The sequence below is a fragment of the Cebus imitator genome, unplaced genomic scaffold (genome assembly GCF_001604975.1).
Source record: "Cebus imitator isolate Cc_AM_T3 unplaced genomic scaffold, Cebus_imitator-1.0 Scaffold56, whole genome shotgun sequence".
Taxonomy (NCBI): Eukaryota; Metazoa; Chordata; class Mammalia; order Primates; family Cebidae; genus Cebus; species Cebus imitator.
The window spans coordinates 3,543,347-3,562,370 of record NW_016107371.1 but is presented as its reverse complement, the minus strand read 5'-3'; the positions used below and the strand labels follow the sequence as shown (position 1 = coordinate 3,562,370).

General features: G+C 40.9%; 1 protein-coding gene across 2 annotated transcripts in view; it reads left to right on the top strand.

Annotated features, from left to right (window-relative positions):
- The first annotated feature begins 1,032 nt into the window (after window positions 1–1,032).
- The window catches only part of DPYS (dihydropyrimidinase), an 84,337-nt gene continuing 66,345 nt past the window's right edge, over window positions 1,033–19,024 (top strand). Inside the window, exons 1-2 of one of the 2 annotated variants that reach the window (XM_017528975.2) lie at window positions 1,033–1,436; window positions 16,094–16,252. In XM_017528975.2, the coding sequence (XP_017384464.1) occupies window positions 1,173–1,436; window positions 16,094–16,252 (423 nt within the window). In that variant the 5' untranslated portion in view covers window positions 1,033–1,172. The remainder of the gene's footprint in view (window positions 1,437–16,093; window positions 16,253–19,024) is intronic. The other variant, XM_017528974.2, reaches the window with a different exon arrangement.

The following is a 19,024-nucleotide window of genomic DNA, read 5'->3' as shown; positions in this document are numbered from 1 at the left end:
TAGTTCAAATACCGCTTCACAAATCTTCCATATATGATTTTCTTTAAGCCAGAAATAAACTCACTCTTTCCTCTAAATTCTTATCTTTATCCCTTCTCAAAGATAGAATTTTCTGTTTTATATATTGAAATATGTATGTGTGTCACTGTTGGCTTTTAACTACTTGAGGGTGGAAATGTGGCTTATCTTTCTCACTTAGCCCTCTAGCCAATCCCCCCAGTCAGGTAAGCTTTGTAGTCCTTACAAAGCCAGTTATTAGTTAAGTGAATTTGCATGGCGCTTCCCACTTTATTAAGGCGTATTCACATCCATTATTGTATTTGCTTCTCAAAACAAATCTGGAAGATAACTACAAGTATTACTCAGTTTTATATATGAGAAAACTGAGGAACCAAGAGAATAAAAGATTTAACTGAAGATCTCTAAGCTGGTTTTGTGGAAAAACTGGGAGTAGGAACTTAGATCTTTAGAGTTATAGTACCGGTTATTTTCCAAGAAAAACTTGTTGGTATGCATCACTAAAACGTGGAGAATAGTTGACACCAAGTCGTTTCTTTGAAATAGATTAAATATTTAACTCTGATCTTTCCTTGTGTTTGTCAGTTACTGGATTTTATGGCTTGCTCCTCACTTAAGAACGTTTGAAAGGAAACCCAGATGAGTGACTCTGTTCTGGCTTGGGTGGGTTTGGGTATTTTTGTTGCTGCTTTTGGTGATGGTTCTTTCTTTCTCTGGGTCCGTCTTTTGATAAAGACACACCCCCAGCCACGGGAAAGGGTGCAGTGGATTTCTTTCCCTCGAAGAGCCTAATCTTATGATAGAAAACGCATGTCCCTTTCTCTTAAAACTCCAAGGTCTTTCCCTTCTAATGACTCCGAAACCTGGGTGGATACCTAGACTCAGGGCGCAGAACACCTGGGGTCTGAGTGTGCGAGGACCCTGCGGACCTATTCATTCCTGGCCTTTGGGCTCCAGCCCAGCCTTCCCGGGGGAGGAGCCGCCCCTGCGGCCAGGTCAGAAACCGGCCAGGCCTCTGGACTCGGGATTTGCGGCCCGAGCCGGAGCTCCGGGGCTGTCGGTGGGGACCTTGCAGGAGGGCACCCCAGTCCGCCCAGCCCAGCCCAGCCCCTGCGCGCAGCCCAAGCCCGGCAGGACCCAGCGCGCCCCTCGCCATGGCGGCGCCGTCGCGGCTCCTGATCCGCGGGGGTCGCGTGGTCAACGACGACTTCTCGGAGGTGGCCGACGTGCTGGTGGAGGACGGCGTGGTGCGGGCGCTCGGGCACGACCTGCTGCCTCCCGGGGGGGCGCCCGCGGGGCTGCGGGTCCTCGACGCCGCCGGCAAGCTGGTCCTGCCCGGAGGCATCGACACGCACACGCACATGCAGTTCCCCTTCATGGGCTCGCGGTCCATCGACGACTTCCACCAGGGCACCAAGGTACCCGCCCCGCTGCACCCACGGAGCCTCGAGCAGCCTCCCCAGCCGTCCCGTGCCCCCCAGCGGGGCCGCCTCGCGCAACGCAGCGCGGAGGGGCTGGGTGGGCGGGAAAGAGCGCAGCCCCCGCGGGTGTCAGATTCTCCTGGCTGCGGTCCTTTCCTGGCGCCCCTTCTCAGCAGCAGCCCAGCAGCCTTGGATCAACCAGACGCCCCAGACTCTTCCCTTTGGTTAATTTCTTTAAGGCCATCCCCTCACCCTGATTTCCCTATACCGCTTACTCCCCAAATCCCCTCCCACCCCGTTTTGATTGCTGTACTGTGGAAGTCTCAACTCTTTCATACTTCTTTAGAGTCTTTGTTTTAAAGTGGGCACTCCCAGCCATTTCTCCCAACCATTTCGACCCATCCATCATCCCCAGCTAAAACCAAATGAAAAAATCCATTCACCTGGTAGTTACAGCCTTGACTCAAAGTAAGCAGTGTAGCTGGTGATGCGTCTGGGTGGGCTAGATGCCCACTGTGTGCACGTTCCCGTTCACTGCCCTCTGCCCCTACTCGCACTCCCAGTAGAAAAAATATAGCTCTGACCAAGGTTTAGAAGAGAAAGTATTCCAGAAATGACCTCGTAACACTTATACTCTCATACACTCCAAGGCAGCCTCGCCTTATCTCTTCTCCATCCCACTTGCCCTGGGACACAACATTCTTGCTACTGGGGTACCCATAGTTTTACTGATGTTGCAGGAGGGCAGTCAGATCACCACTCCCCGGGTGGAGGTAGGCTTGGGTTCTCTGGATACAAAGGCCTAGAAGTTTAAGTCAATGAAAGAAACTTAAACCAAACTTGTCCAACCTACAGCCGAGAATGGCTTTGAATGCAGCCCAACAAAAATTCATAAACTTTCTTAAAACATTATGAGATATTTTTGTAATTTTAATTTCTTAGTTCATCAGTTCATCAGCTGTTGTTAGTATTAGCATATTCTATAAATATATATATATATATATATATGCAATTTATAGATGGACTCTATAAATCTATAAATCTGTGTATATATATATATATGGATATTTACAGATGGAATCTTACTCTGTCGCCAGACTGGAGTGTAGTGGCATGATCTTGGCTCACTGCAACCTCTGCCTTCCTCTGGGTTCAAGCGATTCTCCTGCCTCAGCTTCCCAAGTAGCTGGGACTACAGGCATGTGCCACCACGCCCAGCTAATTTTGTACTTTTAGTAGAGACAGGATTTCACTGTGTTGGCCATGATGGTCTCTATCTCTTAACCTCATGATCCACCTGCCTTGGCCTCCCAAAGTGCTGCGATTACAGGCGTGAGCCAGTGTTAGTATATTTTATGTATGGTCCAAGACAAGGGAAGCCAAAAGATTGAACACCCCTGCAAAATTTCCCCAAAGCTTCTCAACACAAGATCAAGAGACTAACAGAGAAGCTTTACAGGAAAAAAGTGTAAAAATTCTACTCTCAACACTTGGGCTAAAGTAAAGCCCACACCCTCCTGAGTCTTGTGTTTTGAGCTGCTGTGAGAGAAATGGCACCTTCCAAAGTGAAGATGTATTGATATCCTCAAGGCCTCGGCTTTTCACTTGGACCACACCTTGATGTATGAAACAAGTCGGGCTATTAAGTCCAGCATATAGTAGGCTTTCTTCCTCCCCCCCTCTCCATCTCTTCCTCCCTTTTTTCCCTCCCCTGACCCCCTCCACTCCTCTCTCTCTGCCTTTCTCTTCCCTTTTACTATGGACAACCTGACAGTCTTTCACAGCAGTTTTGATGATAGCTGCTTCGTTCATATACTGATTTCTGACAGTTTTGCTCTCCTTACACCTCCCCTCTCCAAGTTCCCCAGTCCTCTATGATTGACTGAAATGTTTAACAGAAAAAAAGAAAGGCAGGTAGATTTGACCCAGAGAGAAGGATCTGGGCAGGCTGCTCAAATCGCCATTTGGAAAGCTTCTCCCTGGTTACTAATTATCAACCTTTATCATTATGTCAATAAAGTATTTTGTAGGACAGATCATTGTCTGCTTTGAAAATTAGCAAACTTTGTTTTGATTATTCATTTTCCCCTTTTGCTAAAAAAGGGAAAATGAATTTGAATGAACTTATTTTTATATTTAAAATAATTTTTTTAGCTATCTAAGCAATATATGATTATAGGAATCAATTGGAAAAATAATAGGAAAGTAAAAAGGAAAAATATTAATAATACTCTCCCTCTCAGTGACAGCCATTGTTTTGATGTATTGCCTTTATGCTTTTTAATATACTCTATTTTACATAATTGAAATCATATTGTGCATGTGTTTATGTGTATGTGTATGTGTACACCTGTATTTAAAATATCATAACTTGCAGTTTTCAGTTATAGTGCAAGCCCTTTCTGTTTTCACAGACTTATTATTAAGAAAGTGCTTTGCTGATGGCAGGGCATCCCATTGAAAATGCCCATCTGCAAGGTGGGGAGCTACTATTGCTGACCATGAGTTGCCCACTAGCATCATTCTCCCTTTTAGAGCTGAACAGTAGCTTTCATTCTTTTTCTGCCATCAGGGTTCCAGATGAAGCAGCAAAGAAGAGGAACTGGAATTATGTGGGAGAGGGGAATTCCCTCTCTTCCTCAAGGTTATCTATGCGTGCTGCAAGCTCCTGGGAGGGGGTTCTTGGTCTTCTATCTGTTCTTTAGCCATTCTGGGATTCTAGTTTAGAGAGATTCTAATTTAGAGAGATTTACAATTATTAGCTGAGAATGTAGGTCCTTATGCGATATAGTCTGTTGTCAACATAAATGACTTATCCACCAGCTGATTCTCTAAGCATTTCTGTACTTAAAGTTTGCAAAAACATTAAACAAAAACAAGCTCTTCATGAGCTTAGGATCTTAAACAGAAAATGATATGGTCAGAGATATTAAGGTCAAAGGTTTAGCAAATACCAAATTCCTGTTGAATATTAAACAGTACTCACAAAGGGGCTGTGCTGCAAAAGTCTACTTCAGAATCAGTAGGTTGGATCCCAGGAGATAACCACTCCCACCCCCAGAAACAGCTGAGGCTTCATAAAGTGAACCAGATGGGGAAATATAGATAAACATGAACATTACAGTATTGCTTGAGTTCTGGAAGAAGGCATTAGAGAGTTATTTTGTATTCTTTCCTGGCCTTCACAATAATCCCCAAAGCAAAGTTGGTGGGTGTTCGTTCTGGGGAGCTAGAGACAGAGATAGGCCTTTTGTAAATACTGGCTGTATGATGTGTTAAACTTGAAAAACATCGTCTCCTTATTAGTACATTTAAGTAACATCTATTTTATCAAGCACATGCCAGGCACTGCCCTAAGTTGTGCATTATCTTCCAAAAATCCTAGATGCCATTATCTACTTTTTTACAACTGAGGAAATTGAAGCTTAAGTAACCTGCTTAAGGTTGTACATCTAGGGCTGTAACTGACTGAGTGGCTCTTCAGATTCAGTACTGCCTGAGCCCATTGCTAAAGCTGTTACCTATTAGTGTCTATTCTTTTGAAAAAACATCTAATGTTCAGATTTGTCAGGGTAGCAAGTGATAGATGACAAAGCCATGTAAGTTGCATGTTAATGCAAGGCAGCTTTTCTCGAAAATGGAGCAGAGCCATCTTTAGAAAAGACAGTAGCTCCTCACTTTCCTAAAGCTGGTGGCAGTTAAGGTTATCAAAATAAATATACACTGCAGGTATTAGGTTTATAAGGCATTTGTATAATACATACATTTATAGCCACATCATCTGTAAGGGTAGAGAAATGAACCTTAAGTATAGAAAAAACATAAAGTAAAAATGATATATTATGCTTTCAGGAGATGGGCCCCAAAAGGTTAGGCCAATAGCTGTTTGCATTCTACATCCAGCAGGCTGATCATTTATAATACCTGACAAATAGAAAAGGATATTGTTCGTGGTACTCTATTTATCGATCACTGGATTGTATGGGACTCAATTTTAAAAATGAATATTGGTTAACTAAAGGTTATTTATCTTGTAAATCTAATTCATGTCAGAGATTGGATTAAAGCCTATAATTGATTAACTTAATTACAGGTAAAAGCTTTCTGAAGTAACTAATGGAAATAATGGTCTGCTTTAAAGAAATCATATTTCATTTTATTGGTCTATACCAGATGTGTAGTGGTCTTCAGATAACTCAATAATTGTGAGGAAGGACAATGGAATGTTTTATTCAATGGGTGGTATGAATTTAATAAATTTGGAAGAATTGTGACTTTGCTTTTACTACATCCTGTGATAAGAGAATGAATTATAAGAGTTTGGTAAGTTTCCAAATATACATAAATTTATATTCATTGGTATATGCAGGTCGGAGTGAGTGGAATTGTATTAAAAACCTGGGTAGTGTCAGTAGCTGGCAGGAGAAACATCTTTTTAAAATCTGGGAAACCATGCAACACATTTTTCTTTTTTTCTTTTCTTCTTCTTTATTGTAAAGGATGAAAAGTTCTCAAAATTATTGAGAAAGGAAATTACACTTTGCTTTGAAATTTTTGGTAAAATGCCATTGTGGTGATTACTTACAAGGCAGTGCAAGGCATGTGATTAAGCACACCACACATTTACGGTTGTATTTATAGAGCTTTCCGCAACTTGTGGAAGAGCTGTGCTTCAGAAACCTTGGTTGCAAATCAAATCCCCTTTTCTGTTGCTTGTCCGAGGCTCCAGGCTGGGCTTCAGGAGCTGTGTGGGCTGATTTTGTGATCTTGGGCAGGTCATTTCTTCTCTCAAGATTATCAGCATGTTCTTATCTGTGAAATGAGGCATTGGTTAGATGAGCAATTCAAAAAGAGTTCTTTAAGTTATAAAAACAGTATATACTTGTCATCCAGCTCTTAAGAAAATGCTGGCACATTATAGTCACTCAATATACATTAGTTAAATGAATCAATTGCTTTTTTAAACAAGAAAAATACAGATAAGTATAAAGAAAAATAACATTTAAATCACCTATAATTTTAACATTTGGCTACATATCCTTCTAGATATTTCTTTTTTGGTGGGGACATATAAACATTTGTTTCCTTTTACCAAATTGGGTATACTGATTGGAGTCAGCCTTGTTCCTTTAACATTTACCCCTATCCTTAAATACCACTGGAGGATGTAATTTTGTGTCCCCATTATCCTCTCTGAGGCTGAGTCTTGGATCTCTCTCTCCAGCCTCCATATTCTTTAAGCTTCACGCCTCAATTTCTGCCTGTCTCTGGATATCGCAACCTGGATATCCCAGAAGCACCTCAAACTCAGCATGTTCCAAACTAAATGTGACCTCTCCTCCAAGTTTCAGACTCATTTTTCTTCCTGTTTCCCAGACTTTAATGGTTCAGCTCTCATCTTCTTCATGATGGACATTTTGGTGATTTCCCATTTTTTTTCCCAATATATAGCAATGCTGTGACAGACATCCTTATATGTAAATTATTGTTCATATGCTTGATGATTGCCTCAGAAATCATCCCTTAGAATAAAATGCCTGGGTCCATGAGTATTAGACACATCCTAAAGGAGTTTAATACATGCATTCAGACTGCTCTTCAGTGTATGTGCCCATTATCATTCCAATTTCATTGCATTCTGGTCGATGGTGGATAATGACTTTTATTTTATTTTATTTTATTTTATTTTATTTTATTTTATTTTATTTTATTGAGACAAGGTCTCAGTCTCTCACCTGGGCTGGAGTACAGTGGTACAATCTCAGCTCACTGCAGTCTCAACATCCCAGGCTCAAGCAATCCTCCCACCTCAACCCCCCAGTAGCTGGGACTATAGGTGCACATCGCTATGCCCAGCTAATTTTTGAATTCTTTTTTCTGTAGAGACAGGGTCTCACTATGTTGACCAGACTGATCTCAAACTCCTGAGCCCAAGCGATCCACTCACCTCAGCCTCCCAAACTGCTGGGATTACAGGTGTGAGCCATTGCACCCAGCCTGACAAAAGAGAGACTCAGAAAAGAAAAGACAAATTTTAAAAATTCACGTACATATGTAGGAATTCACAGAAAAATGTGACTCAAGGAGGGGGCTAGAATTTGGGGGTTATACACTATCTTAACAGAATAAAGGAAGGCAGAGCAGGCACTTACAAAGAAACAAATGACTTCTTAATAGGGGAAAGTCGTGGGGAGAAAAGACACATAGGAAAACAAATGACTTTAGAAAAGGTAAATGGGCCCTTAGAAGGAAATATGGGACATACGATAATTTTGTGACAATGTCTATTAGGTATGGTGTTAGCTTCCAAGTCTCTAGAGATAAGTCAATCATCCCTGGTTGTGAAACCCTTGGAGAGGGGATGACAACTGAGATCTTTGGGAAGTCTTTGCTTTATAGCAGATTTGGGACTTCAGGGAAAAAAAAGAAAACACCTATTCTCAAATATCTTGAGCTCAAAATAATCTTTATGCTACAGTGGCATATTCTAGAGCTTCAACTGCCATCTCATATGGAATAATGCCAAACTAAAAATTTTTCAAGTTGACTGTTAGGTTTCATGAATTCAGTTAACAAGTATTTCTTGGAAACCCACTAAGTGCCAGGCATTGTGGCTGGTACAGAGGTTCTAGAGATGAAACCCATGATATTTGTTCTCAGTGGTAAACAGACTAGAGGCATATGGGTCTCTAATCCGTCTGGACTTTGATAAGACATTTTATATAGTAAGTTTGGGCTTTGTAGACTTTTCTTTGATGATTGCCACAATTTTTGTGTAAACACGTGAGGTCAGTGACACCTGGCATTTTCCCTTTGGCTGAGTCATCAGTCACACTGACCTGCATCACCTGGCTGTGTTTCTGAGCTGCTTACTTGGCTGACAAGCGAGCCTGGGCAACTGCCCAGCATCTACACCTCAACACTGTTTTGTGCTTTCTTCTCACAAGTGAAGTAACAAATTGAGGGAGGACACTTCAAATTTGCTGTTATGTTTCATTGCCTCTAACAGGGAAATTGCATCATATAGTGATAGTCATGGATGAGTTCCTGAGCCTGAGTATCATAAAAAAGCACATAAAAGCAAAGACCTTAACATTCACGTGAAAGTAAAACAAAATGTAATCTTTTTTAGAAGTCAAGAAATTATTTGAGGCATAAATACAGAAATAAACTATAATTGTGTTTGTTCAAGTCCCAGTTAACACTGATTTGGTAGTGAACTTTGGAAAAACTAAGCATTCAGCCTTTGATGTGGTCAGCATTGACATTCCATATTAACATTTTCATAGAAGAATTTAGGAAACCACAGGGCTAGGACTAGCAATATTTTTGGGAAATGACATTTCACACTAACATGCAACTTACACAGCTTTCCCAGTTTGCTACTGGAAAACTGAATCATAATTATTCCATCTCATAACTTTTGGGGAAATTCATTGGTCCTTCTCTTCCTTTCCCCTTCAAATGTGTTAAGAATATTTATGTGCCAGGCACTGTAATGGGCACAGAACGTACAGAGATGAACCAACATTGATTAAATCAGAATCTTTAGGGTATGGGGTAAATGCTTCCTATATGATTCCAGCATGATCCAGGGTTAAGAATTGGTTGGACTCAGCACAGGAATGGGTAGAGGAGGGAAGAACATGAGTGCTGTCTCTCTCTGAAATGGGAAAGAACTTAGGTCCCCTAAGAGAGCCAAGGGACAGTGTCACTGGAGTGGTGTGAATGAGTTGAGAGGAAACAACTTAATAGAGAGCTTTGGAGAAAGCTAAAGTTCAGGTCATGCAGGACATTATGGGTTGGACAACAATTGTTTTTTCTTCATCTTAAGAGCAAAGAGAAGTCAATAAAAGATTGGAAATGGCAGATATGGCTGGGTAGACATATAGAAAGTATACCTCTTACCTTGGAGTCGTGTTCACATTGTTACTCTGAGCATTCTCTGGGGATTGAACTCTGGTTGCTCACAGTGGTAACCTACTCATTAACTCAAGAGGGCCCCTTTATGGCCCTCTTCCCTTCTGTTTTCCCTCCCTTTCATTTCTTCACTGTGCTAGTCCAGTGGGAGATGAAGATGGCACCAGGCAGTAGAGGTGAAGATGCGGGAGTGGAGAGGGTCCTGGAGTTCATAGGAGACAGCCTCCAGGGCTTATTCATGGATTGGATTTGGGGATTCAGGGAAGAAGAGAAGTAGGTGTCAGGGGTGACTCAGGTTTTTGGTGGGATGGAGGATAGTATGATTAATATTCCAAACAGGGAGGCGAGAAGCCAAGCATAGACAGGAATGTGCAAGACAACTTTACAAAGCTGAATGTGTTTCTGGATTTGGGACATACGTTGGGATCATGAAGCTTGCTTTCATAGGTTTCAATGATTGTGAGAGAGCTGGAAATTCAGCCAAGAGCTTTTCTCCCTAAGGCTCAAACATACTGTTGGATTTCTTTTTGTTTTATTTGGGTGGTGCAGGTTCTGTGATGGATTTTAGTGGAACAAAGTCACTTGTTTCAGGATAAGCTTAGAAATAAAAATTTAGTGGCACTACAAAAAGGAAGAAAATGCATTTGGATAGGGTAGTGTACCCTGAATCATGGTTTCAATTTCTGTAGTTACCTGAGGTCAACTGTAGTCCAGAGCCTTAAATGGAAAATTCCAGAAATAAACAATTCACAAGTTTTAAATTGTGCACCATCCTGAGTAGTGTGACAAAATCTCAAGACATCCTGCTCTATCCTGCCTGGGACTGGGACATGAGTCCTTCCTTTGTCCAGCACATTCATGCTATAGACACTCCTTGCCCGTCAGTCACTTAGTAGCTGGGTCAGTCATCAGGTTAAGTGTCATGGTATTGCAGTGCTTGTGGCCACCCACAAGTCACCCTTATTTTACTTCATAATGGCCTCAAAGTGCAAGAGAAATGCTGGCAAATTGTCATAATTGTTCTATTTTTTATTAGTTATTGCTATTAACCTCTTGCTGTGCCCAATGATAAATTAAACTTTATCATCGGTATGTGCATATAAGAAAAAAACATAGCACATGTATGGTTCAATACTATCCTCAGTTTCAGGCATCCACTGCGGGTCTTGGAATGTATCCCTCTTGGATAAGGGATAACTACTGTGCTTTCAGTAACGATTTACAATGGAATGAATATTCTTAAATAAAATCTTGTGTAACATTATGACCCACTGTTAGAGCTTATCTCAATTTCTGTTCCATTGCATTTCTTCTGAAAACAGCATGGGCTTCCCTGTCCCCCAAAAGACTTTTTAGGTAAACTGGAAGGATTACAAGGAAGAACAGTGAAAGTAATTAGGAGCTGAAATAATTGATTTGTGAGCCAAGATTAGAAAAGCTAAACCCATTTTGTTTGGCTAGTTGACAAATAAAAATGGGAAGAAGTCAATCCGGAATAATAACAAAGGAAATAACTAGGCTTCATATCGCTATTTGAGAGAAATTTGGCCCCAGCCATCCTTTCCCATTCAATATAGCTTCTCCAAGTTCATTTCCAGTTTGAGGTTGAGGAGAGGAAAATAAGAATGGGGATGAGAAACAGAACAAGAAGAAGCGAAACGTAAGAGGCTGTTCCTCTTCCCTCTCTTTCCTGCTCCTAGTTCATTAGGAAGGTGGACGATTTGTGATCAACCCTCATTCAAGAGCTTTCAAATTGTAGCCCCAAGAAGTTTCATTTGCTTTAGTTTTAGAAGAGTGGCCCTTTGACTATCATATCTTCAGTCTGGTAAGAAGACCATCAACAGCTCTGTCTATTTAATTTATACACTATATGTGGTCATGTGCCACTTAATAGCAGGGATACATTCTGAGAAATGTGTCATTAGGCAAATCGGTGGCTGTGAGACCATCATAGAGTGTACTTACACAAACCTAGATGGTATAGCCTACTGCACACCTAGGCTTCTAGGCTCCAAACCTGTTCAGTATGTTACTCTACTGAATACCACAGGCAATCACAATAATATTATGTGTATATCTAAACATTGCTAAACATAGAATAGGTACAGTAGAACCATGGTACTGTGCACTGTCATATATGTAATCCTGTCATTGATCAAAACACCATTATGGCACATGACTGTACATATATATGCCTTGTGTCATGTATTTTATGTAAAATATTTTTTCTTATAAAAATTATGATTTTTAATAGAAAATTTAGATAATATTGAAAATAAAATTTAACTAGGGGAAAATTTAAATGACCTGGAATAATACCACCCAGGACTAGCCACTTAAACGTTTGTCTTAGCTAAGTGCGGTTTTGTGTTCATGGAGAGTGTTGGTATGTTCTGAAGCACGTTATTGTGGCTCATGTTGTCATGTCTGGCTACTCTCTCCCTGGCCATTTTGGCCAGCCTCAGGACCCCTCTGGCATCCTCTACCAGGTCACTCCTACATTTTTCTCCTAGTCTTGATGCTCTTTGGAATCAGGTCTGTATGTCTCCCTGTCCGCACGTACCACCAGGTGGACACATGCCCAAGCACCTCACTCTCAGGAGGTTCTCCACTTCACTCGTGTGCCTCCTAGGTGCAGATCACACTCTTCCTCTGTCCACTCACCTGCCATCTTTTCAATCATCCCAGTCAAATCGGCTCACCTGACTCCCTTTGTGCCTAAAAACTACCATTGCCCTGTCTTCCTCCTCTGGGACCAACATTTTATATGGTCCACATATAAAATGTGGACCTTAACTCTGCCCTTTACCACTTTCTGCTGAGCTGCTACCTCTTCCCCTGGATCTTCTTCCTCAGAGCTTCCCCTCATGCAGTTCATGTTTCCTGGAGGCCTAGGCTCTAGGGCCTGATAACTCGGGTTCCACCCCATTGTCCCTTGCTGGCTGTGAGATTTTGGCCAAGTTATTGATGGTTCTGTATTCAGTGTTTTTTTTTTTCTTTATTTCACTTTAAGTTCTGGGATACATGTGTAGAATGTGCCATGGTGGTTTGCTGCACATGTCAGCCCATCATTTAGGTTTTCTGTAGTCAGTTTTCACCACTCTAAAGTGGAGTTAACAATACTACCTGCTGCAGAGCTCTTGATATGTTTAAAATATGCAAAACACTGGAATAGTTCCTAGAGCATCAGGGTGCACAGAAACAGCATCACAGCACTTGCTGTGAGTCAGATATTATTATACTTAATTGAAAACTTCCACATGTATGTCCTAATCCTGATTAAAATCCAAGCTGTCTCTGATCTCTGAGTTGATCTTTCTCTCCTCTGAATTCCCAGTCATCTTTTGTCTGTACCTCTTCTAGGGAGCTTAGCAAATTTTACCTCCCGTTAGGAATTTCTATGCTACTGTTTATTATAAAAGTAGACTTGCTATCTGTTATTACAATCTAATTATTTTATTATATTTATTTGTTCCTATTTCTGTCTCTCGTATAAACACCCTGAGGACAGAATCATTGCCTACATTGCCTAATTATTTGTGTGATCTCCCACTTCCTTCACTGCATATAATGACTCGCATGTGGTAGAACTTTTCTGGTAGCAGTTTTATGGAGATAAAATCCACCGACAATACAATTTGGTCATTTAAAGTGTATAGGACAATGGCTTTTAGTATATCCACAGAGTTGTGCAAGCATCACCACAATCAATTGTAGAACACTTTTTTGTTTGTTTGTTTTGAGATGGAGTTTCGCTGTTGTCACCCAGACTGGAGTGCAATGGCCCAATCTCGGCTCGCTGTAACCTCTGCCTCCCAGGTTCAAGTGATTCTCCTGCCCCAGCCTCCCGAGTAGCTGGGATTACAGGCATCCTCCACCACACCCAGCTAATTTTTGTATTTTTAGTAGAGATGGGATTTCACCATATTGGCCAGGCTAGTCTCGAACTCCTGACCTCAGGTGATCTGCCCACCTCAGCCTCCCAATGTGCTGGGATTACAGGCGTGAGCCACTGTGACCAGCCCGAACACTTTTTTTTTTACCCCCAAAAGAAACACCATACCCTTTAGCTATCACCCTGGACTCTCCTCATCCTACCCAGCACCAGACAACCGCCATCCCACTTGCTCTATGGATTTGCCTCTTCTGGACATTTCATATAAATGGAATCACACACTGTATAATCTTTATGACTGGCTTGTCTCACTTAGCATCATATTTTCATACTTCATCCATGTCATATCATGTGTTAGTTCCTCATTTCCTTTTATGGTCAAATACTGTCCCATTGTATGAATAGATGACATTTTATTTATCCATTCATGAGTTGATGGACATTTGTATTGTTTCTACTTTTTGGCTATCATGGATCATGCTGCTGTGAATATTTGTGTATGAGTTTTTACAAGAACATGTTTTCATTTCTCTTGGCTATAGACCTAGGAGTGGAATTGCTTGGTCCTACGGTAACTATATCTTTAACTATGAGAGGAACTCCAAACTGTTTTCCTAAGTGGCTGTATCAGTTTACATTCCCACCAGCCATGTATCTAGTTTCTCCACATCCTGTGTGTGGTAGACTTTTAATAGAGAAAGAATAGAAAGAATAGTTCTTTAAGCTTGATTTTCTAGTTCAGTAGAGGCTAAAAGAGGACTTTCTTCCAACGCTTTAATTAACAGGACATTCTATTAGAAAAATGTCCTTGGTCCTCAGGGATGTCTTGTCATACTGGGAAGACACTTTAAGAAGGAAGAAGGTAAGAAGATTAATCTGTATTCAAATAAAAATACAAAGCCCAAGGAAATTTTTTCCTAGTATTTTTATTACATCAATAGGGATTTCTTAAGAAATGCAAATACGTATTGTTTTGCTACTGATAAGGCAATGTTATTTAAAGGTGGAGACAATGTACAGGATCCTGTACAAATAGTGTAATTTTTGAGAGCAAAAAGAATTGGAGTGGGGCCAAGTAACTTAAGGAAGAATACAAATCTATTGAAGTAAGCAAGAAAAGTGGGGTAGAATAGAGCTGGCATACCAGGTAGGACATGGGGGCATCTGGTGTGTCTGGACGCCATGGGGGGAGGCTGATGGGGGCTGGAAAGAGAGGCTGGGGCACTGTGCCCTCTTGTGTTGTAACATGACCACATTTCTGGTGATAAGATAACATGATATTGGGATGATGGAAAAGTTCCTAATCCTGAAATAGTAGTGCTGAACTCATAAAGTACTTACCATGAATCTAACTCTGTACTAGGCTCTTGTATTTACCTGTTTATTTTTTATTTACTTGTTTATTTTTGAGACAGGGACTCACTCTGTTGCCCAAGCTGGCATGCAGTGGTGCAATCATAACTCACTGCAGCCTCAAACTCCTGGGCTCAAGAGGTCCTTCTGTCTCAGTCTACCAAGTAGCTAAGACTGCAGGCATGTGCCACCATGCCTGGCTAATTTTACATTTTTGCAGAGATGGGGTTTCACCATGTTTCCCAGGCTGGTCTTGAACTCCTGGGCTCAAGCACTCCTCCCACCTCAGCCTCCTAGAGTACTGAGGTTACAGGCATGAGCCACTGTACCTGACCCTAAGCACTCTGTATACATTACCTGTTTACTCCTCCTAACAAGTCTATGCTTTAGGTACAATTGTCCTCATTTTGCAGATGGTGAATTAAAGGCACACAGAGGTTAAGAAATTGCTCAGATTACCACAGTGAATAAGTAATGACGATTACCTTTGTACCCTGGTGCCCATGAGCCTCCCAGGTCCATGGTCTAAGGCACTGTGCTAGCATTCTACCTGTCTATGTTTCCTTCACCTGCATTGTTTGAATATAATTAAAAACAATTAACCATCTTGTGATTTTAGTTTAAATGAAATCAATTTAAATAATTAGTCAAAGTCACATGATGTAGTAACAGTTTTCAAATTAGTCATGACGTAACGTAATATAATATGCCAAGGGGTATATTGCAAGTTGAAGCAGAATGCAGGGATTTATAGACCACATTATGAAAATTCCAGTTTGTGCAGAGGCCAGGAGAAACACTCAGTTTTCATCTTTGGAGTCAACTGGTCACATTTATGCTTTGGAAATATCCCTCACATTGCAATGAGGAGTTTGTATTGGAGGGAGTGGGAGATGAAAATCAATCAGGACTCTTACAATAGTTAAGGTGAGAAATGAGAACAATCTGAACTAAGACCAGTGCAGTGGCAGTGGACAGAAGGGCAGGTGCAAATCTAAGATGAAGGGGTCTCCAGTAGGTTTCTGGGAATGCAGGCAAGGCTAGAACCATGTAAGTCTCCCAGGATTCCAAGAGGACCACAGGGAAGTTAGAGATACAGTTCATCAGAATGGATTCCGATAAAATGGAATTTTATAATAATGAAAATAGCTTCTCAAGAAGAAAAATGTGTGCATTTTTTTCACTTTTCCATTTTGATTTTTCTTTACAGTCCTCACTCTGTTTTCTTTGAGTCAAAGCCATTTTAATCTTATCAGATACGGCATTCCTTTTGCAGAAGCAATTCCAGCAGTTTTAATACTTTAAACTTAGTTTATGAAAAGTCTATTCATGCCTTTCTAGGTCATTTAAATAGGCAGCATCTTTTGGCAATTTCCTGGACCCATCGAGTTTGCCCAAGTGCTTACAAATGCACATTGTTCAAGATGATAAATGACTTAACTAGGAAACTGATGGCTGATTTGTTGAAACCTTCTTATGATTCCAGGCTGCGCTCGCAGGAGGCACCACCATGATCCTTGATTTCGCCATTCCTCAGAAAGGTGGCTCCCTTATTGAAGCCTTTGAGACCTGGCGAAGCTGGGCTGATCCCAAAGTTTGCTGCGACTACAGCCTTCATGTGGCAGTGTCGTGGTGGAGTGAGCAGGTAACGCACCTGGATTCCAATGTGTTCCCGTTGTCCTCTTGTCCTCACGCTGCACAAGACTAAGGAACTGGTGACACTGATTGCTTCTTTGATGGCTGGAGGACAAACTGGCAGGAAGACTTTTCAATGTATATTCTTTTGTATCTTCTGAGTTTTAATCCTGCAAAGTATTATCCATTTTAAAATCTAAGTTTTAAAAATAATATAAAGACAAAAGGATCCATCTTTATGCTCATTCATAACAGCTTCTCCTAATGTTTAATCGACAAACCATCAATGCTTTAGGTGTAATGTTTAATATACTGATTTCTCTTTTTCTTAAATTCAATATCCCTGGAATCTTTTAAACAGTATTTTCCCACAGGTTAGAACTTCAATAAAAATGTTTAATTTCTCAAAAAAAAAAAAAATCAAGGAAATTCTAAATTTAGAATTCTCTAGAACTAGAAGCCTGCGTTCCCACTCATGAGCCTTCTTTAGAGAAGAAGGGACAGGCCTGGACTTCTTCCAGAGTCTTCTCCCAGCTGTATCTTGACCGAGTGATCTTCCTGCTCTGCTGTTACCACCTGGTCAGATCATTTCATAACAGAGCTTAAAGCAACCTTCCATGTCACTAATTACCCAGCCCATGGCAGAAATAACATGATTTAGATAGATAAGACAGTTTTGAGAGATGTTAAAATATGTTGATTTCTTCCCACATAAATTTGTGTGTGAATTTTGGAAGAAACTTTTACTTGGAATTTAAATTGCAACATGTTTTTCTACATTGATCTTAATTCAGAAATCTGTTTACCAGAAAGAGTTCACCATTAGGACCTTATTTGAGTAACTTATAGTCCCACCTCTCCACAAACTCAGGCTTTAGACACCAAGTTAATCTAAAACAAATATTCTGTAACAGATAGTTCAGCAAACATAATAGCAAGGTTTATAGTCCATAGCTAAAGTTAATTTTCCTCCAAACGTGCCATTTTTAGTGACTTGTCTGAACTCTTATGCTTTTGGGATCGTCCCTCCTTTCCTTCCCTTTCCCCCCTCCCTTCTTTCCTCTTGTTTTCCCTCCCTGCCTCCCTGCCTCCCTTCCTTCCATCTTTTCTTCTCTTCCCTCAGTGCCTTCCTTCCTCTCTTCCTTTTCCTATTCTCCTTATGTTATAAGATGGAGCAAAGGTAATGGTGTTTGTCCTTATCAGTACTTCTCACACTTAAGTATGCAAAAAGTCACCTGGTAAACCTTGCTAAAATGCAGATTGCAGAGTCTGTTCAGGGGGGTTATTCATTTGCTAGGGCTGCTGTAATGCCACAAACAAAATGGCTTAAACAACAGACAGTTACCATTTCACATTTGCGAAGGCCAGAAGGCTGAGATCTAGGTGTCAGCAGGGTTGGTTCCCTCTGAGGGATCTGAGGGAGATCATGTTCTGTTCCTGTCTCCTGACTTCTGGTAGTTTGCTGGCAACCTTTGGCATTCTCTGCCTTCATCTTCATATAATGTTCTCCCTGTGGCAGGTGTATGTCCCAGTTTCCACTTCACATAAGGGCACCAGTTACATTGGATAAAGCCCATGTGCTCATGAACTCATCTTAACAAATTACATCTGCAAATAGCCTATTTCCAAACATGGGGTTAGGGCTTCAACATATGAATTTTGGGGTCATACAAGTCAACCCATAGTAGTAGGTTAGAAGCAGGTGGGACCTGAGATTCTGCTTTTCTAGCAAGCAACCAGGTGACACTGCTGCTGCTGGTTCAGGTACCACACTTTTGGAGGAGCAAGGCTGAAGCTAATATGCTTGCAAGTTGTATAATGAGACTCCTCCATGGATGTGAATGGCAGGGATGATTACTGAGGGCTCTTCTACTCAGAGACCAAAAGATATTTTGTGTATGCAATGCAGATCATGATCCCCTTTAGAAGCCCATCTGTTTCAAGCATTTTTTTTTTTCTGGCTGTAAAGCTAAAGTACCCACTGTAAAAAATCTGAAACTGTTAGGGGGAAAAAATGAGGTGCACTGTCTCATGTTCTGTCCCTTGCTGTTGTCACTTAACCTAACTTGGAGCACATTCCATCACTTGCCCATTTCCAGTATCTTGGTGCTTTTTTCCTAAATTAGTTAATTAGTAATTAATTTATTCAATAAATAGTTACTGAGTGGGCACTACACACCAGGCACTGTTCTAGGAATCTTACAAGGACCCTTCTCTTGTGGGGCTGAAATCCTAGTGGGGCAGACGGTGATCAGCAAGTAAGAACATGCTATGCCAGGTGATAAGCACCACCAAGAAAAGGGAGGAATATTACTAAGGGAATAAAGAGTTATAGCAGTGAGTAAATTCATGTGTAATATTATCATTCTTAAACTTTGCTGACTCAATAAGATTACACTGCTTTATTTTGTACTTTTGAGTTAGTAGGAAGTTTATTTTTTGCGTGTGTTATTAGTCATTTATAATTCCTCCATGAATTGTTGGCAACATTTTTCAGCATGTTTTTCTTATCGAGTTGAAAGGACTTTTATTAGCTAAGAGCAATAATCCTATGCTTTTACGTTTTTCATTATGTGTGTATATATGTTTTAACATATAGAAGTTCAAACAGTCTTATTTGGTCAAATCTATACTTTTTTCCTTTGAAATTTTTGACCCTTATTGAGGTTTGAATCTAACCGACAAGAGCAATTATAATTCCAGGAGTTTGGGAGGTCAAGGCAAGTGGGTCACTTGAGGCCAGGAATTAGAGATCAGCCTGGCCAACATGGTGAAACCCCAT